At 44.8% G+C, this 24435-nt stretch overlaps 2 protein-coding genes and 1 long non-coding RNA gene across 11 annotated transcripts in view; all 3 read left to right on the plus strand.

The window, feature by feature from the left end:
* Positions 1-4558, plus strand: part of LOC136009601 (uncharacterized oxidoreductase ZK1290.5-like) — a 50528-nt gene extending 45970 nt beyond the window's left edge. The window contains exon 8 of one of the 3 annotated variants that reach the window (XM_065669574.1): positions 4472-4538. The gene's annotated coding sequence lies outside the window, so the exon portion shown is untranslated. Of the gene's footprint in view, positions 1-1044; positions 4396-4471 lie in introns of those variants that run through there. The other 2 variants (XM_065669573.1, XM_065669572.1) reach the window with 2 other exon arrangements.
* A 1511-nt stretch (positions 4559-6069) lies between these two features.
* S1PR1 (sphingosine-1-phosphate receptor 1) lies at positions 6070-11997 on the plus strand. Of its 7 annotated transcripts, none has more exons than XM_065669564.1 (4): positions 6070-6212; positions 6310-7185; positions 7490-7564; positions 9262-11997. In XM_065669564.1, exons 2-4 carry the CDS (start codon positions 7157-7159, stop codon positions 10469-10471), a joined length of 1314 nt encoding a protein of 437 aa, XP_065525636.1. In that variant the 5' UTR covers positions 6070-6212; positions 6310-7156; the 3' UTR covers positions 10472-11997. The 7 variants fall into 7 exon arrangements, with proteins under 7 accessions (XP_065525636.1, XP_065525639.1, XP_065525638.1 ...); XM_065669567.1 differs by having other exon boundaries at positions 6310-6558; XM_065669566.1 differs by having other exon boundaries at positions 6073-6172.
* Positions 11998-14581: 2584 nt separating this feature from the next.
* LOC136009602 (uncharacterized) lies at positions 14582-17499 on the plus strand. The gene is made up of 2 exons (XR_010610598.1): positions 14582-16389; positions 17227-17499. It is a non-coding gene; the product is annotated as an uncharacterized LOC136009602 (long non-coding RNA).
* Positions 17500-24435: the final 6936 nt, after the last annotated feature.

The raw sequence follows: 24435 nt of genomic DNA on the forward strand, positions 1-24435 counted from the left end.
CAGTACCTCAGCAAGATGAAGAAGACTTGTTACTGTGCTGTTGAGGGACTCCTTGCTTCACAGTGTAGCCAAATCCATAAAAGGAGAGCTAGAAGTAAATCACGTGCTAAGTATTCCCTCAGTGTGGCTTTTTGGCAGTGAAGACTTCCATAGAGTTTGGAGTTCTACCTCAGGTTCTCTCTAAAGAAACAGACATCACTTCAATGTACTATTTCCAACACAAATGATGCATACAAAATGAACCAGTTCTTGATGCATGTTAGCGAATTCTGGCTTCAGTATTACAAAACCAGTGTCAGTTAGGAGTAGTTACATGGCCAGAAGTCTCATATTGGTCAGAACAGCTCTGGGTTTTCTGTGCTTAATTCTAACTGATCACCCGAGCTAAACAGAATTAAGCCAGATTTTCTTGCTGATCCCCCATATAGATGACTTAAGGCTACAGTGAGGATTGCTTCCTAATTTATTGATAGATTTTCATTGTTGCCTGTGTCAAATAGTTTCACAATGGGTTTTGTGCCTGCATCTGCTCTTGGTAGGAAGAGCCAGCATATTCTTTGGTCTATATCATGGTATCTAAGCAGCACAAGGAATATTAAAAGGAATAATCAGATAGAAATAGGATTACTAAAAAAGCATTCTTCTTAAGGAGCAGTTGTGGCAAGTTACAGTTTTAATCTGATACTTACTAGCTATACCCAGATTTACTTGTTGGTTCAAGTCTTTTTTCTCTTTTGGGTTTTTTTTTTTAAGGTTTTTTTTTTTGGTGGGGGGGGGGTGTGGATTGTTTGGGTTGGAGTTTTCTGGTTAGGATTCATTTATTGTTGGTTTTTGGGGATTGGGTTGTAGTTTGTTGGGGTTTTTGTTGGTGGTTCTTGGCGGGGGAGGGTTATGATCTTTCCTAGCAATTCCTTTGCTACCAGGTAGTGGCTATAGGACGATGGACAAGTTTAATTTTAACTATGTACTAAGTTAAGAGTAAGTGAGGCAACAGAAGCTTTTGAAGTGCCAGGACTCAGCTGACCCGTGCTATCTTTCCCCCAGGTGTGACATGCACATTTATTGTGCCATCACTATTAGCCATTGTTTTCTGCTAGAAGCTATAACTGCCCAAAGAGAATGGAACCGTGTTATCTCCTGTGTTCTTGGGATATGTCACTGGAGCCTCGTCCTTTGAATACCTCATTCACAAGCATTAGACCATGTTAGTTAATCTAGAATCATTGAGCAAATCCTCTTTTGATTAGATTGCAGAGGTAAAGACAGTGGATTTGTATTTTACGCTCCTCTCTGCAGCTAAATTGACATCAGCGTTGTCATAGGTGGTTTTTCTTCTAAGCAAAAGTTGCTGAAGAACAAGTCCACATCACCTCATCCAAATGAACATTTCTAAGGTACAGACAACTTTGCTCATAGTATAGGGAAACACAACGGCTAGTAAGAAATTGGAAAGTGAACAGCAATGAGATTTAGGGGTAGCAGTGAGGAGTGATGTTCTATAGGAGAAGCAGAACCTGGAAGACCAAAGGATTTAAATGTGCTGAACTTACAAAACCAAGAAGTTTAACCCCATTTTTATTTCTTCTCTGGTGAGTTAGCCTGGAGGTGCTCATTTTGAAAGATTTCTTCTTTTAAACTCAGAATTCATCCTTCCAATTAGTTCTTGGAACTGTATGGGCTGAAATTCCTCCTCTTTTCCCAATTTCTGTAAGATAAACTTTCTCTAGAGAGAAAGCTTTTTCACGTTTATTTCATGTCCATTTTTAAGATACAGCAGTGCATCATTTTATCAGCGTAACCCATCATCTTGCCAAAAGGAGCAGGGAACACACCTGAAAATAGAAACAATTTATCTTCCATCTGATGCAGGTCACTGATGGTAGTGGCTGATAGGGGCACTCCTATCTGATTGTGATAAATCATTAGTTAAAATAAGATACAATTTCTCAGTGTTACCTGCCTCAGTGCAGTCAGGAGCACTGTGGCTCTTAGTGGAAGGGAACTCTTGAAACAAATAAGGAAAGGAAAAGAATAAACTGAAAGTCAGTGGAAAGGGTGAGGCTATTTTCTGTGCAGCTCTAGCTTCCTGTCTGACTTGGAGTGGCTCCCTCTCCTATTTCTTGCCTGTTTCTGATTCTCAGTTTGTCTATTACTGGAGATGGAGGCACCGAAGAACATTTAATTGGAAAAGAATCAGAATGGTTTTGTATAGTGCATGCTTTGGGAAACTTCCTTAAATCAGGCTGCAGAAGCCTCTTTACTACAGCTGTTCCCCACCGTGTATAGGTAAGAAACTAATACCAATAAATGTACAAATCCACCAAACCAAGCAAACTGCATTATGTTCCATTTGCTGAAAACCCCCTCTTCTTGCCCTGTGGTTAACAGCAGCTGATTTTCTTTTCAAAAGAGCAGTGCTGGACTATCTTGACAGGAAAGCTGTTTTCGAAGGTAGGATAAGAGGGAGTAGCTCTTGCTGAAACTGAGTTCAAGCAGTTCACTCTTTCCACACTGCCACCCTTCCAAAGCTTTGAAGCTCATCTCTGCCTTGAGTGCCTTGGGTGGAAATAACAGAGAAGCCAACCTTCTGGCCATTTCTTGTGTTGCTGTGCTGCGTCTTTTTCTTTACTTCATCTCTTTGCAGCCTCCATTCAGATGTCTGCTCTTTCGAAAGAAACTGTGGCGGATTTGCACTGCCTTACAGTGACCAGATCTTCCATTTCTGATCTAAATGATGTAGTGTTACTGTTCGTCTTTATGAATGGCTGCTTTGATGTGTTTGCAGCATCACCCAGGACTAAGTGCAACTGCCAGGACATTATAAAATCGTAATGACTTTGAAGGGACCAGAGCATAGGAACTATCTCCAAATCGTGCCACTACCCACTGGGGGAGAAGAAGAGCACAAACCCTGAAATGAATTTAAATCAGTGATGCTGATGCTACTTCCCAGTGATAGAACACATGTCACTCTGTAAACTACTGCAGACATGGCCAACATTATGGGATGTGCTTCTGTAAGAAACTTTGCATAGATCCATCACACCAGATCTCAATCACTGTGCCAGAGATGAATATTTATGATATTAGTAGTGGCTTTGCTAGCCAGTGCCCTTAGAGAAACATCCTGTAGCTGAACTACTCATAGGAAAATCAAGAGTGCATTAAGAGCATTATCATCGTATTAATGGTTGCTCTTTTTTTTTTCCTCCAGCAAAATAGATTTCCAGGACTTTCTAGATGAGGCATCAAAATTCCAGGATATAGAACTAGTGTTAGGTTCCTAACTTGGCTGTGAAATTTGGAGGCAGGGAAGCGTACGATTACTTTCACAGTTTCCTGGTAATAAGGAGAGAAGAAATTATTAGGTAGGGATTTTCCCAGGTTTGTTTCTTTCTTCTGTGTGTTCATTCTTTCCTAATGGTTGTCCATGACCTGGTTTCATCCCATTGAATATCTGTAAGTATAGTGTTGCCAAAATGAATTTATAGTAAATCACTTGCTTTGGGTAATGGTGGAGGAAGATTAATCTGAAGCATTGGTGTCAAGGTCAAACATATACTATGGTACAAATTCACTTTCCTGATGTTGAAAAATACATATTTTGTGGAGTTGTTGTATTAATGAAATGATTTTCTATCACATCATTTGTGACCTTGCGTGATTATCATTAATGCCTTAGAAACTGCATATAATGACAGGGAGTTGGAACAAGATGATGTTAAGGTCCTTTCTAACCCAAACCGTTCTATGATTCTATGATATAAATACCTTTGATTCATCTGAAAAATGATCACAGGTAATTACGGTTTGGTTTTGTTTTCAGGAAATGGTTATTTCACTGCTTCCCCTCCCCCCCCCCCCCAAGTATTGCAGATAAGTAAAATCTGTAATCTGCCAAATGATTGCAAAGTTTCCATCTGAGACTTGTGTTTCTTCAGAGCAGCATGTTAAATTCAGTTATCATGTCCATTGATGTCTTTAGCAGAAAATGTGCATTAAGATTTTAGTTGATGGATTCGTATCACTGGAATAAAAAATGAACTTCCAGAAAGTTTTCTAATGTTGCATTATGCAGTTTTGTTACTGTAGAACTATGTATTTTAATACATACGAAGAAAACACCTCTCATGATTAGATACGTTAAAGCATGGTATGGATTTGGGTGCAATGTTACCCATATTGCATGTCACTTTCTCAACTACTTCAATGCTTTCCACTTGGGCTTAAACTTTTCCTAATGTTATGCTCAGCTTAGTGATCTAAAAAGGAAGTCCAAATTCCCACAGAAATGAATCCAGCAAACTTATTACGATAGCCTTTTAAAACAAAGAAAAAAGCTATTTAATTATCAATATCAAGAACTTAAACCCAGACCACCTAAAATATAAACTGTTAATACAAACAGATGTCTGCTTTAGTCTTTGCAGTGTTCTCATCTCTTCTTTTTCTTTTTTTTCCTCCAAACAAGGTTTTGTATTTTAATCTGAAGGGAGAGGATCTGGAATTTTTGAACACTCTGAGTATCAACAGAAAATCAATTCCTTTAACCTATCCACTGTGGAAAGGATAATTTAAACCCAGATGGTCTTATACTGCAGAAGTGATGCAACTGAAGCATTGATTCATTTTAAACTGAGCAGTAAATCTAATTTGTTCTCCTGGGTACTCAGAGAGCACCTAATAAATATCGATCAAAAATCAGAATCAGTGGCTTGTATTTACTGTTATGTTAACAGATGAATAAAATAATTTCCTTTAGACTTTACTCTCTGCGTGTACATCATTGAAGGTGTCATTTGAACCAATATGAACAATTTTCTTTGCTTTTCTTATGAATTTTGAAGAGTATTAGTTACTTAAAGGCACATAAAGAGCATGCTGCAGGACATGGAAATCATCAGAAATACTCAAAACATGGAATATTTGTTCTGGGATTGTGGCAGAAATCAGGATCTGACTTGTTACCAGTGTTTTATAAATTTCTTCTAGTCATGAGAACTTTGGGGGATTCTGCAGGCCACTCTTGGGACTTTCAGAGAATCATAGAATCCCAGAGTGGTTTGGGTGGGGAAGGCACCCTAAGATCGTCCAGTTCCAACCCCCTGCCATGGGCAGGGACACCTCACACTTGACCAGGTCACCCAAGGCTCTGTCCAACCTGGCCTTGAACACTGCCAGGAATGGGGCAGCCACAGCTTCTCTGGGCACCCTGTGCCAGTGTCCACCACCCTCACAGGGAAGAACTTCTTAATATCTAACCTGAACTTCCCCTGTTTCAATTTCTGGTGAGCAAACTGATTCTGTTTGTAGTGTTTCAAGGATCTCCTGTCTTGACCTAGTACATCAGGGAGTAATGGCTCTGCTTTGTGGCCTAAGTTGCCTCAGAATGAATAAAAGTACTTTTTGCTTGTATAAGGATTTTTGCAGAAGACGAAGAGGTTGGAGAAGAACCCTTTGATAAGGTGTTTTGAGGGGATTTTCTGCATCTTTTCAGGATGGATCATGTTCAGACACTCCTCTGATGCAACTGTGAGTTGGCCAGCAGTGCTAGCACTAAGAGAGGATGCTGTTCTGATGGTGTCAGAGCACACAGCCTTTGGGAGGACCACAGCTTGCAACTTTGTTTCTGACAAGATCAAAGCATTTTCCTGCAAGGAAATTGCCCTGGGACTGACCAGGTTTCTGAAATCCCCACCACACTGAGTTCTTACTGGAAATTCCACAAGAACTTTGGTTGTCACAAATGATTTTTATTTTGGTTTTTTTTTTTTTTTTTTTTGCTATACCCCAAATCACGAGTTTCTACTCCTCCTAAAACACAAGTATATAAGGGCATATACATACTCAGGATGCCTGTGAACAAAAGTGTCTTCCTCTTTATGCTTGTGGGCACGTTGCAGAAGCACTTTTAACCAGTTTACCCAGGTCAGATGGCTGTTAATATGGCTTTGGTGCCCTGAAGTGCTCAGCCCTCCTGCTCGCATTCCACCCAGACCTGCATTTGGCTTATTCTTGCAGTAATGCATGAATGACTTTGTCCTTTCTCCTTGTTCTTACTACAGGCAATTCCAGAGCTGAGTTTTTAAAGGACATGTATACACGTTGGATTTCTGTGGTGTATTTCACAGAAGGATGAGCTTCCTCAACACGAGCTGTGGCCAGTGGGGAGGTACTGAAGAAAGAGTTCCTGTTCTATTGGTGGGGATGAGGTATAGCCCTGGTATAAAGCACCTCACTAAACACTCCCCAGCATACTTTTGGTAGAGGTGGCTGGACCAACCTGAATTTCCCTCTGTTTTGTTTCAGCCCTTGTAAGCAGGCTGGAACCTGCGCAGCCAAGCCACGTGCTAACCTGTCTTCTCTGAGGTTTTGGAGAGCCTTCAGTGCAAATCCAGTTGATGGGGCTTCATTTCCCTGACAAGGATGAAGCTGCATTTCAGCTCCGTCTCTGCTGAGATGTCAAGAGGGCTACAAATGTGTGTGGCCAGCTAATTTTAATGATGCTCGTTGTGATACAAACACCTAAGTGTTTGGAGTGGAACTGAAATTGCCCAGGTATTTTGCACAGCCTCTAACAAATAAGTAGTTAGATGTCCCATCCCGGAGTTGGAGCCCTCACAGCTGGTTAACCAATAACCTAAACATGAAAGCCTGTACATCTGACTACTGAAACCCTGAGTCACTCTATCCTTTTTAATTAAAGCATGTTCCTTTAATGTGTTCCTGATGCTTGAAATGGTAAGAATTATTTCCTAGAGGAAAATGCCTAATGAATGCACCTTTAGTTAGTATTTTCTATCAATTAGGTAAATAAGGGGGGAAGCTTGAACTATCTAGGGTACGTCAGGCAGTTGCAGGGGATGCATATGTCAACCTCAGGCATGATTTATCTGGCATGCCCCTTCTGACAGTTGTAATTTAACGGCTGTGCTTTCCTCCCAGGCTCACAGGAGGCTGAATATCTTTTCAAGTTTCTAGCTTTGTGGTGGCAGGGTAAATGTCTGTTTGCCAGTGTCATTTATCTGAGTCATTCCGGGAGAGGCGTGGAGCAATTGAAGCGTGACTATTAGCATAAATAAAGAGAGGGACACCCTTCCTGAGGGTAAAGTTACTCTCACCGTCAAAGCCAAAAACTGCTACTGCTTATGGTGCGATGCGACGTGATCCAAAAGACCTAATACAGTGAGCTCTGCTCTGTTGTGACATTCTTTTGCATTGCAATTTGAAATGGAGTTATAGAGAACAGAGCAAGGAAGGAAGAGGAGAAATTGTGCAGTAAACACAACAGACTGCCACTGGAGTTAGCCTTTCATGTACACTGGGGGGGGGGGTGTCTTCCAAAAGTTTGAAAAGAAATCATAAACCCTAAGCTCACTTCTTAGTTTCTGTAGTCTCAGTGCTTAAGTAGCTGTCATTGCCAACTTTGGTTTGACAAACAACTTTAAAACTTTTCTTTGTCTTTTCAAACACGTGGGTTTCTTAACAGCACTCTCGAAACAGTGGAAGATGCGTTTTGCACATGGGAACGCCAACCCGTGGTGATGTTTGACGGTGTCATGGGGTGAGTCCCTGCCCTATGCCCCCCTCCTCCCCCCGGTACCCCCGGGCTCCTGCGGGCTCCGGGGACCCGCGAGCGAACGCGCTCCTCTTCCCGGCCCCGGCCTGAACCGTGCGGATGGGGAGGAGCCTCTTCCAGGTGTTTCCTTAAGCACTGCTTACACCGTCCCTCGGGAGCGAGGGTGGCGGCGGTTCTGGGGAGCCTTGCTTTGGCCTTATCCCTGTGGCTCCTGCTAGGAGCAGGAAGCGAGAGGGGCTGGGGGCGATGCCCTGCGGCATCCCCGGCTCGCGCTCCTGCCTGCTCCCGGCCACGGGGCGGGTCCCGGCGCGAAGGGCCGTCGGACGAGCCGCCCCGCAGGGAGGAGTTAGAAGGGAGCGGGGTGGGGAGCGGCCGCCGCACGAGCACTAAAACCAGCGAGCCCCCGGCCCAGCAGCGGGAGTTGCTCAGGGGACGCGCAAGATGCGCAGTGCCGGCGGGGGCTCCGCGCCGCGCTTGAGCGAGGTGAGGCTCGGGGGTTCGCGCACCGCCGCTCGTGGAGCAAAAGAGGTGGGAGGGCTGCGCGGTACCTGCCGAGCCCGGCCTGGGGCTGCGTCCCGCGCAGGCGGGCAGAGCGGGACCCGTGGGCTCTATAAACGGGAGCGGTGTGAGCAGTGCGAGGCGCAGTTGGGAAGCGGTGCGGGTGTGAGCCCGGGAGCGGTGCGGGGTGCGGAACAGGAGCGCGGCGGGAGAGGAGAGTGCGCGTTGGAGCCCGGGAGCAGTGCGAGGTGCGGGACAGGAGCGGTGCAGGCAGCAGACCGGGAGCGGTGCTGGACCGGTGTGGGTTCAGGCTTGTATCTCCTGCTTTACCCCGCTTGGGCTGTGATTTAACAACTCTACCTGTTCTTGCGAGATTTCACATCTTTAGTTCTCTTTAAATGTCCACTAGAACGTGTTCATGTGTAAAGGGAGTTTCCTCCGTAGCTGTACTCCTTCATTATGCACGTTTCAGAAGTTTGCAATGCTAATTACTGAGCTGCAAAGTGCTTTCTTTTGCTGTTCTTTGTTCCAGACCCACAGAAAGGGCTTGCTACCTGGCTTATTTACATCTTTTTTCTTGACTTTTCTAAACTTGTTTCCATGTAAAGTATGTTCTTTTAGTTAGCAAAGACACTCCTTTCCACTTTACAGCTTTGAGATGATCTTTTGCTTATATATATCCATCAGTGAATTTGCCACTGAGGTGGCATCAGTAAATGGCAGAGTTGCCCCTTCCAGAGCACAGTCAAGACTTCACTAACGGAGGAAACACAGGTTAATTCCTGAGCAGGCTTTCACACATTTGCAGTTCAATCAAATCAAAGCCTTTCCCTTTCTGAATCTCTGCTGTCATATTACAAGGTGTGTTTCCTACTGAAGAAAAAGATTCACTCAAACTTCTTGCTGGGGAGCTTTGAGCTCTTTCATGTTGGTATAAGTCCCATAACGCAGTCCCTGCATTTTCCTGCTTGTCTCTGTGTGGCAGGACTTTTTGTGTTTCATTGACCTATTCAATAGTCCTAAATCACCTTGTAAGTCTATTTTTTTTAGCAGCCGAACAAAAGCAATTCCCGCATGAATACATTTGTTACTCTGATCTACAACTGGGCAAGCAGGTGATAAACCTGTATCATTTATTGCCTTATTTGCCGGCCCCTGTTAACCTGTGTGTCTCCTGTTGCCAGGGCTGCTGGTTCTGAGGCTGTGCAGCAGTTCGGGGCCAGCTGCGGGGCCAGGATCGCACTCGGCATCACCATGAGCTTTGGCACCACAGCGCCGTTGAAGGTCGTCAGCAACCTCGCCAACACCGATGTCAACTATGTCATCAAAGAGCACTATAATTACACAGGAAAGCTAAATGAGAATGCGGACAGTGGAATAAAAGTGACGTCGGTGGTTTTTATCATCATTTGCTGCTTTATAATCTTGGAGAACATTTTTGTCTTGCTCACCATCTGGAAAACCAAGAAGTTTCACAGACCCATGTACTATTTCATTGGGAATTTGGCTCTTTCAGACTTGCTGGCTGGCGTGGCCTACACTGCCAACCTCCTGCTATCTGGACACAAAACGTATAGCCTCACTCCCTCCCAGTGGTTTGTAAGGGAAGGCAGCATGTTTGTTGCCTTGTCAGCTTCTGTGTTCAGCTTGTTAGCCATTGCCATTGAGAGATACATCACTATGCTGAAGATGAAACTCCATAATGGCAGCAACAGCTTCCGCTCCTTCTTGCTCATCAGTGCTTGCTGGGTTATCTCTGTGATCCTTGGGGGACTCCCGATCATGGGCTGGAACTGCATCAACCTCCTGTCCAACTGCTCCACCGTGCTGCCCCTCTACCACAAGCACTATATTCTCTTTTGCACCACTGTTTTCACCGGCCTTTTGTTATCTATTGTCGTCCTCTATTGCAGGATCTACTCCATGGTGAGGACTAGGAGCCGCAGACTGACATTTCGGAAAAACATTACCAAAGCTACCAGGAGCTCAGAGAAGTCACTGGCCTTGCTCAAGACAGTGATCATAGTCCTGAGTGCCTTCATCGTCTGCTGGGCTCCCTTGTTCATCCTGCTTTTACTGGATGTGGGGTGTAAAGTGAAGTCCTGCCCGATCCTCTACAAAGCAGAGTATTTCTTAGTACTGGCCGTGCTCAATTCAGCCACAAACCCTATCATCTACACCTTGACAAACAAAGAGATGCGGAGGGCTTTCATTAAGATTCTGTGCTGCTGCAAATGTCCCCCGGCAGATTCCGGGACCAAATTCAAAAGGCCCATCATTGGAGGGATGGAGTTCAGTCGGAGTAAGTCTGACAACTCCTCCCACCCGCAGAAGGAGGAAGGGGACCATCCTGAAACCATCATGTCTTCAGGCAATGTTACCTCATCTTCTTAGGAGTAACTATGGGGGTGTATTTCAGAGCTGTTCTCTGAGATGGGGGAGCTGAGAGGCCTCCTGCTCGTGGCGGCAGCGTTGAGCTAAGTGAGCGAGTAGCATTAGTTCTAGCGAGGCAAACAGTGCACTTGCAAGGCTGGAGGTCAAGAAATGGGACAGACTGTTCTGGCTTGAAAATCTCTTTTCCCTGGAGCATGTTTTGTCTTTGCACTGAGGCAGCTCAGGACTGTCGGGCGCATTCGTAGCCTGAAGTCTCCTTAGTAACTCTGAAAGACTGATGCCTTGGTGAAATGATGCCTGGTGTGTGTGGGAGAAAAGGAGAGGGGGAGGAGGGAAAGGGAGAATGAATCTGTCTTGGTTTTTTCCCCCATGTGAGAAGAATGTGAAGTTATTTCTCCTTTACTTGCAGCAAACCACTGACACAAAGGTCTTTCTGTGCTGAATCTAGTGGTGGCTCTGGCATAGTCAGTCAAAAGTGTTTGATTAGCGCATAACAAGAAACAAGAGCACACAAAAATAACTTAGGCTGCGTACAGCTGTAATTTGGCATCACTTTCCAGAGGTTTTAGTTCATAAGGTGTTATTTGCAGAGTCCAAAGCTGTTGGGGTTTTATTTAGCCAGATCATAGCTGTGAATTTTTGCTGTCAGCCCATATTACATTTGCAGACCGGGAGCCAGCAGTTACTTTCACCTGTACAATTCCACTGACTGCATTGGATTTAATGGAGTAGCTCAGAGCAGCATTTGGCCCCATATGTTGACTGCCTTGTTATTCTGTAGCATTAAATAAACTGCATTATCCTGACAAATGCAAGGTAGAACTAAAGGTCATTTCTCTTTAATATGACTGAAGGTGAATCTAATAGTAGAAGATACAATTGACAACAGCAGGGTTTTTTGCCTGAGAAAGAAGAGTTAAAAGCTGAAGGGGTGTTTCAGTGTCAGGTTCGTATTCTTTCCAAAGGAAAAGATCTGGAAAGAGTATCGTGGCTTTCAGAAGAATAAATTAAAATTGAAGTGAAATGGCTATAGATAAATGCACTTCCATAACAAAATGCAATACATTTTGGCACATTTAATTAATGTTTATCATTTCAGCAACGGTGTATTTTGTCAGTTCATGGAAGAAGTACCTGTCATTAAATTGAATGTATACGTTTTACAGGATCCTTTTTACTTCTCTGTTTTTCTAACCTGTGCTAATGGAGTTGAATGTGTACAATGTAAATAAGTTAATAAGATGCAGGAGTCTTCATGTGCCTAGAGTATTACTATAACAAAAGTGGTATATCTGGGATAGCTGAGAGCAAGTGACTGATTTACAGTTACTGGCAGTTCCTAGAAGTGGTATTTTGTAAAGAAAATGTATTGCCTTTGTAGTAAAATTTCCAGTGCAATTAAACTGTTGGGTTTTTATTTTTCTGGTTAAAAAAAAATAGTATTTAAAATGTTTCTGACTTTTATTGTTCAATTTGCACATAGCTTTATTGACTTCTAAACATTAATAAACTGATTTTTGTAAAGATTCTGGTATTGGATTACTGGTAGTTTCGTGCTGTTGTGGGGCTTTCTTGCCTGGCAGGGTTTCTTGTTAGCAGAAGTCAGTGAAAGAACTGGATTTTGGTACATGCTGCAATTAAGCTGATTCTGCAGGGATGTAAGATGCGTGATGCCCAGGTACAGGATCATGTACAATGCAAAATGAATGCTTGAATGTAATTTTTCAGCAGCATGTGCTATATTGATTAAATGCCATTAAAAGAACCTCTACAGGAGCGATTCTTCTCCAAAGGATAATGAAGAACAAACTGAAGACCACCCAGACGTCTGCCGATTTTACCCTGAATGTTTAGAGTAGAATAAATGAAATAATTCACTTACATCACTAATGCAATTACTCAGTTTAATTCTTAACTCACTGCAAGCATCAAGGAAGTTTATGAAACTCAGAATGGTGGCCTCAGCTCTGTAACCACTGCGGCTGCATTTGATCCACCAGTGAAGACCGTAGCTGCTGTAGTTGAATAGGTGCTGCGTTACTTCTTCCATAGGCTTGGCTTCCATTTCCTCTGCTGCAGCCATTCCCTCCCAGTGTTACTTTAAAGCTCCATGGACCTCATACAGGATGCAGTTGGAGTGTGAAGATAAAGCTCACCTTCTTGTACTGTATGTCATCGCTGCGCAAGGTTTACTGTGGGAAACGGGAGCCTGCTCACCGAGGAAGGCCCTGGGTCGTAACCTCACTTCCTGAAGGAAATTCCAAAACTGCCCTGAAGACAAAAGACTGGAAACAGGCTGGAATTTCTCTCCATCTGTCTGCCTGTACGGAAGGGATGATTTCATGTGTGCTCACTTCCTAGGCTTTTAATGTGTGACCTGATCAGGGCTGGAAAAAATGTCAGCTCTGGATTTGCGCACAAGATAAAGTTTCTCTTGGCTCAGGCCTTCGTTTGGGCAGCGGTGGCTTATGGTGGGTGCTGACAGTCATGAGGGAAAGCACTGCTTTGTCCCAGGGATAAAGTCACTCCTGTGCAGAGCACCAGAAGTATAGAAACCATGAAAGCCCAAGTTAAGCCCTCAATGTGCTACAGTGAGAAAATAAAGGCGCTGTACAGGGATGTCTGAATTTGCAGGGGTGTTTATATCCAAAGGACAAGGGCCTTTCCACTCTTAAAGCCTTACGGGCATTAAGGTTGTTTGTCCACGTGTGTCTGAGATCCTGTGACAAGGGATGAGCTATGTCACAGCATGGCTGTGTCACTGACCCCTCCTGACCATTCTGTCTGTATTCCAGGCTGATAGTCCACAGGTGAGTCACTTCCCTTTGCTTTGCCTTTGTTTCTGTATCCCTCGCTTATCTATCCCCTGGAACTGCACTGCAAGCCTTAGTGGGAAATGACTGTTTTCCCTCTGGAGGTGCCTGTGTGATGGGAGGCCCATTTTGGTGGGGAACTCAAAGCCCTACGTAATTGAGGCAATAAAAGAAATGCGAACACCAGTGTGGCATAGGGCCATGGGAAGCATTTCCTGTGCTCTCGAGCATGATGACTGAAATCTATTTCCTCCACAGACAGGCCACATCTAGGCATGTGGACAAGATTCAGACAGAGAACAATAACTGTAATAAAGTAATAACAATAATAAAAGCAGGGGTTCCTGCTGGGGAAAAGGAATAAAAGACCGGCCATTTGTACTGTTCTCCACTTCCTAAGGGGCAACTCTGCAGTTACTTGGCCATGGCCATGGAGCACCATACACCAGCAGACAGGTCAGATGACCAGTGCCTGGTTTGGAAGTGTGGATGTAGACAGCACCATTCCCAGGCCCTGGACTGCCTTCTGTGTGCACCAAAAGGGCATGTGGCTTTGTCCTGGTGTTGGCCGTGTGACAAATGGGCAGAGTAAACTGAGAAGTGAAAAGGTGCATTATTCCTAGTGTCTACATGAAATAAAATAGGCTGAATTACCCTGAGTAACCCAGCACTCCGGCTGATGTTCTTTTTCCTCCCTGTTCTTCCAGCATAAGGAACAGAACAGGGATGGAAAATGATCATCAAATCTGTCTCTCGCTCCCCTGGCAACTCCGTGACCAGGTATGACACTGTGAGATCCAGGTATGGCTGGGTGAGTACTGGGCAACAGAAGAGCTGCAGCCAAAACACCCTACAGACAGCTCAGTAGGAGCAAACCTTTGGCTTGCTGTACAGCAGAAGGCAGCCAGAACTAAACCTTGGGGACATAAAAACACAAACACACTGTTCTCCATCCTTCGCTTACTCTGTCAACTAAGAGATATTGGCATTGCCCAACTGTAACATTTCCTAGTTCCTGATTTGGCTTGGAAGATCTCAACACTGATTGCATTTTAGATGGGCTGAGGTATTAATATGCGTTGTAAAAGGGGTCGGATTGACAAAGCACCCAAACATGTGGGTGAGTACACCAGTTCTGTGGAACCTACTTAGCTCTGAAGGGCTGGAAACTCCCTGAGGATGGGCTTTGTCATTCATAGGGTTCTGAAATTCCCCAGGAGAACACGTATTTCGGTAATTCCCATACCGTTTTTCTTGGAAAACAAAATGAATCCAACTACAACTGAACCTCCCATGATTTAAGAAACAAACAAAATCCATCTAAGTTCAGTCACTATAATTTGCTTTCACAGACTTTTCTAGTCCCATCTTTGCAGTTACAGATGGAAAGTGTTTGCTGCTTCACTATCATCTCATTTATTCTCATAGAGCCTGATTTCTTTTTCAGACGGTCTGCAAAAATCACAGAGTCAAGACCTTCAGTCATTACTCTATGCATAGGATTTTCTATAATAATGGAACAGTAATCTCATTCACTCTGCACACAGGAGCTAAATACAAGAACATAGAGTACAGCAAGCTTATTCCTGTACAAGTTTTCTGTATAAGTAAGTGCCTCCAGAACCCTGAAACTCAAGCATCTAATAGAAATGAAGATATTAATACCCCCCAAAAGTGGTTGTTTTTTAAAATTGGAAACAGAGATAGTGTAGATATATGTGATCGCCTGAAGGGAATTAAAAAGTTAAGAACCCTCCAGTGCAGGAAAAGGCTGACACATTCCTTGTGTCTCTGCTCATCCACAAAACCTGAGGGCACTTGCATCAAAGCAGCAGCCTCCAAACAAAACCCCACCAAGCAACACTCAGCACAGCCACCTCTCCTCCCCTGCAGGAAAACATCACACACAGGAGTACAGCAGGAACCATTTCCTTGCACTTGGACACTCTGTGCTGTCTCCATGGGACAAAAAAGGCAGGAAATCTCATCAGCCACACCCGGGAATGCTCCAGCATGGAAAAGTGCTAATAAAGCCGAGCCCTCCGCGAGACTTCCACCAAGCCTAGTTTAGTAGCTGCATAATGGAAACCTGATACAAGGTCTAGGCTCTGTGAAATCATGGATCATAGTATCGCTATCTGGGATAAATCTGTAGTTGGAATCCTAGTTGACAGCTGACACTTTCTGGTGCTGGCCTGAGCTGTCTGCTAAACGTATCTGTGCTCTCTTAAGCATAGATATACTTGGCATAAGCCAAGACTTCTTGACTTAGCAGGACACTGGTGTAAATTGCTGGAATACTGCCTCAGATGAATTCTTGCCCATATTGAGCACCTACAATTGTATATAGAAAGTGGGGACGTGAATTGCAATAGGAATAGAATTTATATGGTTACAGGGAAAGCACAGTAACAACTTTCATGATGTGACAACTGTGGCTTGTGGCTGAGAGTGTATGGGAGAGCAGATTTCAGGGACACTTTGGGATGGGGGGGATGTTGGACTGTAGCCTGATATTTTCCACTTGAAGTGAAGGAATACAGACACAAATACATGGTAATGCAGATGCAAAGCTGAGGATTTTCACTTGTGAACTCACTAGATCTGCAGTTCTTTCCTGAGCAACTCTGGGCAGGGTCTCCTGAATTCTCCCCTTCCCACAAAGCTATGTACAGAATACCAAGGCAAGAATGTTTTACAAGTGAGTATTGTGAATGTTGTAGTGCTATTCAAAGAGCTGTTATCTGTGGCATTTTGAATATGGGGGATGATCTGCCAGGTTGTTTATTGTCCAGCTACCTACAATGTTTCCTTGTGCTGTGAGAAACTGGATGCTGGAGCATCACAGTTACTCTTAAGTGGGAGAAAAAGAAATAATTCTTAGCAATTTGTGCAACTCCGTCCTAGCGCTTGGAAGCAGGACCGAGATCTCAGCTGAAAAGCACACCCTGAAGAGGTGCTGGTACTGAGAACCGACTCGCCAAGGTCTGCACTGTTATCTTTCTTGCTTTCAGGGAAGACACAACTATAACTTAACGATTCCTTCTAATCTGGTGACCATTCAGATGCCAGCTGCAGAAAGAACACGTGAGCCCCTTCCTGAAGGCAAGGCACTTTGAGATGCTTTTGATTCCCACCCCAACTCCCACTCCTACTGCTGGTTTAGGCACAAGATAAGAAATCGCTTGTAGCGAGTGCATCGTTTCTCACTCTGATCAGGGTTATTTGGTCGATGCACCTTTTGAACAAACCTTTTATGCACAGAGAAGTTACTTCAGAGCAGATGACAACTCTGCTCCATAAAGCACTCCCCACCCCCCTCTAGAAATTCAATACATTTTGCATTTTATCAGCTTTCTCCCTGGTTTTATACATCATACTGCAGATGGTGCTTAAATAAAAGTTAACTTTCACCTCAGGGGCTGTCCACTTCCCATGCAAAAGTGGTTGGATTTTATTCTTCTCATAACTAATGTAGGGGTGAAGGAGAAGATCTTGCCCCCACAACTGAGGCGATAGTGAAGGAACACTGCATCTTCTAACTTGAAATGGTTCATTTGTGGATAAAGGGCCAGGGCTCTTTAATGACACAGGGTGAAGTTCTGCTTTTCACTAAGCTGGCTGAAAACTGCAGAGGCGTTGCAGAGGGTTTAGAGGACAACAAAGCGAGGAGCTTTAATAGGATGAACTAACAGAAAAGGCTCAGTGAGCAAAGCCTTTTCTCACCAGAGAGGCGAGAGTGGGGGAACACAACCCTCAACCCTGCAGCCACACTGTGTGGTGCAGAAAGAAAGCTTCTTAAAGCTCCACAGAGAAAGCTAATGCTACCTATAGAAACCAGAGCATGTTGAGATTTCAGATGAGGCTTTACCTGGATTTTGATGTCTTTCAGAATATAATGAGGTTGGGGGTTGAATTGATTTTGATTTGATTTTTTTCCAGAAGCACGGCTCCTGTAGTGGCACCGAGGTCGCACACCACCACTTGCACCTCCCAGTACTGTGTCGTTGGGTGGGTGCTGTGGGGCACAGCAGGGCTCTCGGCCATCAGACAGATGAGGAGCTGCTCCATGTGGATTACGCTGAGGTGAAACCCACCCTCTCCTCCTCTCCAGGCTGTTTTTGAGGCCGCTGAAAGCCCCGAGCTCAGTGGGCATGGGGAGAACAGCAGCAACAACCCCCATGAAACCAAAACCAAATAAACCCCTGAAAATTACTTTTATCTTGGCAATAAGTAAATTAATAAAAGGCGTGTGCTCCAGGTTAATGGGTGTTGAGCCTGAACCTTAGAGGTACGAATTATAGATGTAAAATATATACTAATATTCTCATACTATTATATATAATGGTGCAGGGCCTGGAGCACAAGTGTGATGGGGAACGGCTGAGGGACCCGGGGGTTCAGTCTGGAGAAGAGAAGGCTCAGGGGGGGCCTTATCGCTCCCTACAACTGCCTGACAGGAGGATGGAGCCAGGAGGGGCTGGGCTCTGCTCCCAAGGAACAAGGGATGGGACAAGGGGAAACGGCCTCAAGCTGCACCAGGGGAGGTTTAGATAGAGCTGAGGAACAATTCCTTCCCCAGAGGGTGCTCAGGCATTGGAACAGGCTGCCCAGGGCAGGGCTGCAGTCACCGTCCCTGCAAGTGTGCACACACCATGGAGACGAGGCCTCAGTGCCATGGGTCAGTGGTGGCCTTGGCAGGGCTGGGGAATGGTTGGACTGGATGAGCTTAAAGGGCTTTTTCATCCTGGTTGGTCCTGTGAAGCAGGCCAGGCCTCCACAGAGTCAGTGCTGTCACTGGAAGTACTTCAACGCTTGTGTTTACTGCTGATCGCTTCCCTGGCAGCACCACATCTCCTGCCCCAAAGCAAACCCAGCTGTTGGAGTGCGGTGAGGACACCGGTGGGCCCGGCTGCTCATAGCCCTTCCTCAGGTGGCAGAGACAGGTCCGTCCGGCCTGGGCACCGTGGCTCCATCTGGCAGCTCTGTTCAGCGAGCAAACCTGCAGCCCTGGGGCTGGGCCTAGCGCGGGGAAGCAGGGTGAGGTGGGGGCACTGTCTTGTGTCCAAGAGGAAGGAGGCCCTTGAGCCTAGCTTGCTTTGTGCTCTCACAGCATGGGGGGCTGTGGTGTTTGTGTGAGGATGGTGTAGGCCTACAGCAGCTCCGATGTGTTAGTGTGCTTGTGAAGTTCTGTGTGGCCACGAGCCTGAAGTGCGGTGAGTGCAGGCGATGCTGTGTAAACTTAAAGCTTGAGCTAACAAAGCCTTGCTAGCAGGGGGTTAACTGCAAAGTCTGCTGAGGCCAAGTGCTAAAGCTGTGGCAGAGATCATAAGCAATGTGCTTGTCTCAGGCTTGCCTTTGCTATAGGGTGACAAACCTATTGGCTGTGGTCCACCTGTGGGCAGCCTTCTGGGAACAAGCTATCAAAGACAGGAGGCACAGAGCAGGTCAGTACCACCCTACATTGACACCCTGAGAATTAACAATACACATGAACGCTTAGTGAGGCAGAGTACCTAGCTTTCTCACCCCGGTTATCAAGCAACCTCCCACCCACCTCTGCTGATCTTGTGTGCATTTATGCAGATACTTTATAGAGCTCAAATAACCACAATTATTTCGCAGGAGCTTCTTTCTGAAGCCTCGCTGGGACTTGTTAATTTCATCAAAGCAAGTCTATTTGCAGGGCCAGAAGGGGCTGCAAGCAAATGAACCTGCTCAGGTCCACTGGAGGAAGCAGAAGTATTCCTGGAGGACATGCACATGTCCCTGCACGAATCCAAAGATGCTTGTCTTCAGATAGCAAACAGCAAAGCATTTGAAGGTGTGTTGAAAGGCATTTTGGTATGCGCCACTTGCAGCCGTAGCCTTGAGTGTGGCCTCTCCTCTCTTTCTGTTATGAGAAATCAACCTAACAAAATTCCTCCTTCCCTTCTACACGAATGCCATTGTTATAATACAATGAGTCAGAAAAGAAACAACATGAACTACAGGATAATGGCAGTCTAACCACCAACATAAATCCCCCACCCCCATCCGTCAGTCAACTGCAGTGATTTTACTGTGTTTCCTCATTATTTGGCAGTAATTTAATGAAACTAAAAGTGGAGGAATTCCCACAGATCAGAAGTAGGATTTTCACTAATAGAATTGCATGCCTGAGACCTCCTATTCAGAGCCAGGGAACTGAGAAAAGCTTGTCATCTCTGAGCATTGCCTGGATACACCAAGCAGGCCCATGCCTGCCTAGGTTTTGAGGTAGTGGAGTGACAGCTTTAACCTTTTTCAGAGTTTTGATGACATAGTGAATGGGGCCTCATGACAGTTTATGTTTGATACATACTTTGCATTGCATTTAAAAAGCTTGCAGAACCTGCAGATTCAAGGAACACTGTAATCCCTAAAATCTGCTGTTCTGTAGGAGTGGGAAGCATTGTCAAACTATGAACTCATTAGATGAAGGCAGAAACAAACTTGTCTTGAGTTTCTGCTTGGTTCTAGCCCAGCGTAGCTGGCTGCTAAGCTGTCTTTGGTCTCTGAGACCCTCTGGCACATGGACTGGAAATACTCTATTTAAATGAACAGCACTTAGAGGCTGGTGTTAGCCCTGCTGTTAGACTTGGAATTTTATACAAGCCCTGTGACTTACATGAAGTTTTGGTCTAACAGAGATGAGCACAAGCAAGATTTTCAAGGGATTCATGAACAGATTTCCCATGTTGCCAGGATAATAGGGGTTCAGTCACACGCAGGTTGTATGTTGCTGCTGTGTCCATTACAAAGAAAGGTCTGGCCTGTTTGACTAGTTGTGGTTGAGCCGCAGAAGCTGCTGTTGCTGATGATACATGAGAGGAGAATGTAAACACTGTCAGTTTTCTGCCTTTGACCCCTTGTTCTAAATGACTGTGTGTGCATTTGTATTTGAGCTAAATGAATGGGACCTGGAGAGGGGTTGGGGGAAAAGGCTTGAACTTGCATCTGCCTTGATCCTAGCAGTCTTTAAAACATGGCCGCACTATCCTGTGAATCTGTATTAGAGCTCACAAAGGTAAAGTTTGTAAGAGTGAGATGAAAAGCAAAAGGAGGACTGGAAGAACAGGCTGCCCTTCTTGTTTCCATTTGTAGCTACATGTTTCTGGAGGTTTGTTTTTGATTTAATTTACCTTTCGCATGGAAGGTATGTCAAGTGCAGACACATCTCCTCTGTGCTTTGACCTGGTTATCTGAGCCTGAAAGCTGTCTAGCTGGGTAACCACAAGGCAGTCTAAGCTAATGTACTGTATTTTGTATGCCTGACTAGTTTCAGTGGTGCTAACATGGCTAGCTGGTGCCCGGACTTGATCTGTCTTGCATCCTGCCAGCCCTAAATACTCTGATTTATCTGCCCCCAGGCATGCAGATGTACCCAGAACTGTTTTGATTGCAGAGACATTACTACAGTTCCATTTGTGGTTTCTGTATTTCAGAAGAGAGCTTTTATATGTAAAGGGCTGGGGGAGCTGAAATTACAGTTTCCTTGTCTTCTCTGGAGAAGGATGAAAAAATATACTTTTTGTCTTGCTTTTCAAGCATTATGTTCTGTTGTGGCTTTTTTGTTGTTTTTTCTTTTTTTGGGGGGGGTGTGGTTTTTTTTGTTGGTTTTTTTTTTTGTTTGGGGTTTTTTTTTTTTTTCAGCAGGCCAGGCATCATTCCCCATTACTCCTTGTTCAGTGGTCTGCAGGATCCTGCTGGTTGGTTTCTCAAAGGCACATTTTAGTATTATACAACAGCAAGAGGACTAAGAATGGAAAGCATCATAAAGCAGAAAGGACCCTACAAGAGCTGTAGAGGGACAATACTCAATGCAGATCCTATGATCGGGTCAAATTTATTCCTGGCACAAGGTGGTAGAAATTCCATCAAGGTTGTTAAAAGTTCAGCCCACTTACACCAGACCTGCATCTGACCTCCCAGTGGTCACAGCCTCCTCATACACTGATGCTGGCTCTGAGTCAGACCTTGAACTCTTGCTCACAATGAAAGTTTTACCATCAGAATGGTGTTGGAGCTATGGTGAAAAATGAATGATTGTCACACTCCTTAATTCTTCCTGTGCTGCTCCTCGCATGAAAGGGAAATCCTGCAAAGCTGATAACACCTGTAAGTTTCAGTATGAGGATATGAGACAGAGAGAGAACCCAAACCTCAGCCCCACCCTGCCAGGCACGGGTGGATGTTTATTTGAGCAAACCCAGATGGTCTGTATCAGCAGAAAAGAAACTGTTTTGCTCACTCGTTCTTGAAAATCCAGAATAGTGCAAAAGGAGTGAAAGGCAGCTGTGGATGTGTTTATTTCTCTCCATCTGCTCTCTACAACTACTTGACAGGAGGTTGTAGTGAGGTGGGGTCGGTCTCTGCTCCCAGGGAACAAGGGATGGGACAAGGGGAAACGGCCTCAAGCTGCACCAGGGGAGGTTTAGATGGAGCTGAGGAACAATTCCTTCCCCAGAGGGTGCTCAGGCATTGGAACAGGCTGCCCAGGGCAGGGCTGGAGTCACCGTCCCTGCAAGTGTGCACACACCGTGGAGACGAGGCCTCAGTGCCATGGGTCAGTGGTGGCCTTGGCAGGGCTGGGGAACGGTTGGACTGGATGAGCTTAACAGTGTTTTCCAACCCCACTGATTCTGTGATTCTTTGATTCATTCCAGCCATGCATCAGGGCCAGTGGCCCTGCTGTGTTGCTGGACCAATCAGATTACAGAGTCAAGGGAATGGTGCAGGAGCAGAAGTATTTCAGGATACTTCCCTGTACGCCTTGTCAGCTTCCAGCTGCGCTGGAGAGAGACATTGGCGATCCCTTTGTTTTGAAACAAACTTCCAGAGCTGGTACAAAGCGGTGGGAGCTCGGGCTGAGGATGCTGGCGAGGCCCGCCCTGCGGTGGGATGCGACAGCCATCTAGTGGGGGTGCTCTGGAAGCATCCCTGTGCAGGGCTGTCCCACTTCCATGAGTGGGCGCTTGCTGAACAGGCTGTCGGGCACGGGAGACTGAAACTTTCCCTTCTCCTGACTCGTGTAATCGAGTCCGGTGTAGCGGGATGCCTTGGCCCCCTGTGATGTTTTCGTAAAGAGATACAAAATCAAATGCGTACAGTGAAAGGGTTTAGAACAGTTGACAGGTCATAAAATGTCATTCTTTATAGGGGAAGCTTTCAGTTTTCTCTTCCTGGACTTTCCACAGTAAACAGCAGTACAAAATCCTGCGCACAGGATCCTTCTCCCAGCACTCCTCATAACACACAAGTGCCTCCCTGTTCTGCCGTTCTCCAGGAAGAGAGTAGGTTCTATTTTGTCAGAGACCGTCCATATATGCAATCTTTACTCTCTGAAGAGTTCCTTGATGTCTACAGCTTCTCTTCCTTGTGGAAGAGGAAACATAGAAACTTGCACATGCACGAACAGAGGCTTGATGAAGGTCATAAGATGAAATTCAAAAGGGGGAGTTTAAGCCGAACACCAGGAAAAATATCTCACCAGTGAAAAATGTTTTTTAGTGAGTCTAACCTCCCTATGGAACAGTGGAAGCCCTATCTGCTGGAGTATTTTAAACTACTGTGGAAGTCAGATAAATGTGCAGTAGAAACAGTTTTGACTTGGCAATGAGATAGAACAGATGGCTCAGCAAGCGTCATCCATCTCTAACATCTATGGTTTTGTCTGTAGGATATTAAGTCTCTAGAAATACCCTGCACAGGGCTTGTGTCAACTGAAGCTATGTAAGCTATCACAAAAATCTATGTCTCTCTGGGTTTTATTTAGTTTTCCCTTTAGAACAGCAGTAATGGTTAAAGTGCAGGGAGGGCATATGCTGAAGATAAGTAACTGGCTGGGATTAATGATGCTTGGTTGTATGCTGTGCCATCAGTTGTTCTGTGAATTGAAATGGTATGACTTCTGCCTCGTCACTATTACTTATAAGAAAATGTTCCTTCGTTCCCCACCTAGACACAATCAGCCTGTAAATCTCATATGCTCACTTCAGTCCCAAATTGTTAAGTCATAGGTTGGATGCCTGTTGCTGTTTATTTATACAACTTGATTGGCTCAGACACCCTTGGAAATAGAATAATAGAATCAACTATGTTGTAAAAGACCTTTAAGATCATCTAACCCAGCCATTACCCAGCACTAACCCATGTCACTAAGGGCCTTGTCTACAGGGTTCGTGAACACTTCCAGGGATGATCACTCCACCAGTTCCCTTTGCTAGTGTTCATTTTTATGGCAAGGCTTCAAAGTTTTACACTGGAAGCTGACCTGGCAGTGAAAGTAATGATGATATGGAATCCTTTTGCAAAATGCATGTATGTTTTCATGTGTCCTATACTGCTATCACATATTGTGCCATTATATATACTGCTACCTGAATGTAATGTTAAAGTTGTAAAGTCAAACACTCAAGGGGTCAGAAAGCCCTGAGTACCCCTTGCACCACAGGGGATCCTGGACTTTGGCAAGTGACTCTCAGGAAGTCCCACCCAGGGCGCTGCAGCCTTATCTGTAAGCTGGTATTCTTATGTTTCCATTGAATGGTACAAAGTGCTGGAATGTGCTCAGAGAGAGAGACTCCTCAGATCGTTCTGGTCCTCAAATCCACTCAATTTGAACTGATTTGGTTAAGATTCTGGGATGATTTAGTTGTTTTTTGGTGGTGATAAAGCATAACAAAATTATATTGTTCAGCTGGACCCGCTTCAAAGATATAATGACCATTGTACATGTCAGAACTTCCCAGTGGAAGTGAAACATTTGCAGTGTTGAGAAACGAGTGATTTTAAGGCTTTTCCCTTTGGCCTTTTTCTTCCCCCCCTTCCCCCCCTTGTCTGCTGCAGACAGTCCTGTGGTAAAAAGCTTCAAGCAGAAAGCTTTAAGTTTGCACATGAGAAACAATGGGAGAGTTTACAATTGAAAGATGTGCCGTCTGTATATTTTATCACTTTTCATTGATGTGTTTTGAATCATGGACCTCATTCTCTCCTTTTTTGTAACAATGTGCTTCAGTCATACAGAACTGGACCAAACTTTGTAGCAACACAGCTAGCTTTTGTTATTATTACCCTTGTATATTTAAAAACAAATAAAATGCTAGGAGGGACTTTCTCAACTATGTGTGG

The sequence above is a fragment of the Lathamus discolor genome, chromosome 3 (assembly GCF_037157495.1).
Source record: "Lathamus discolor isolate bLatDis1 chromosome 3, bLatDis1.hap1, whole genome shotgun sequence".
Lineage (NCBI taxonomy): Eukaryota > Metazoa > Chordata > Aves > Psittaciformes > Psittacidae > Lathamus > Lathamus discolor.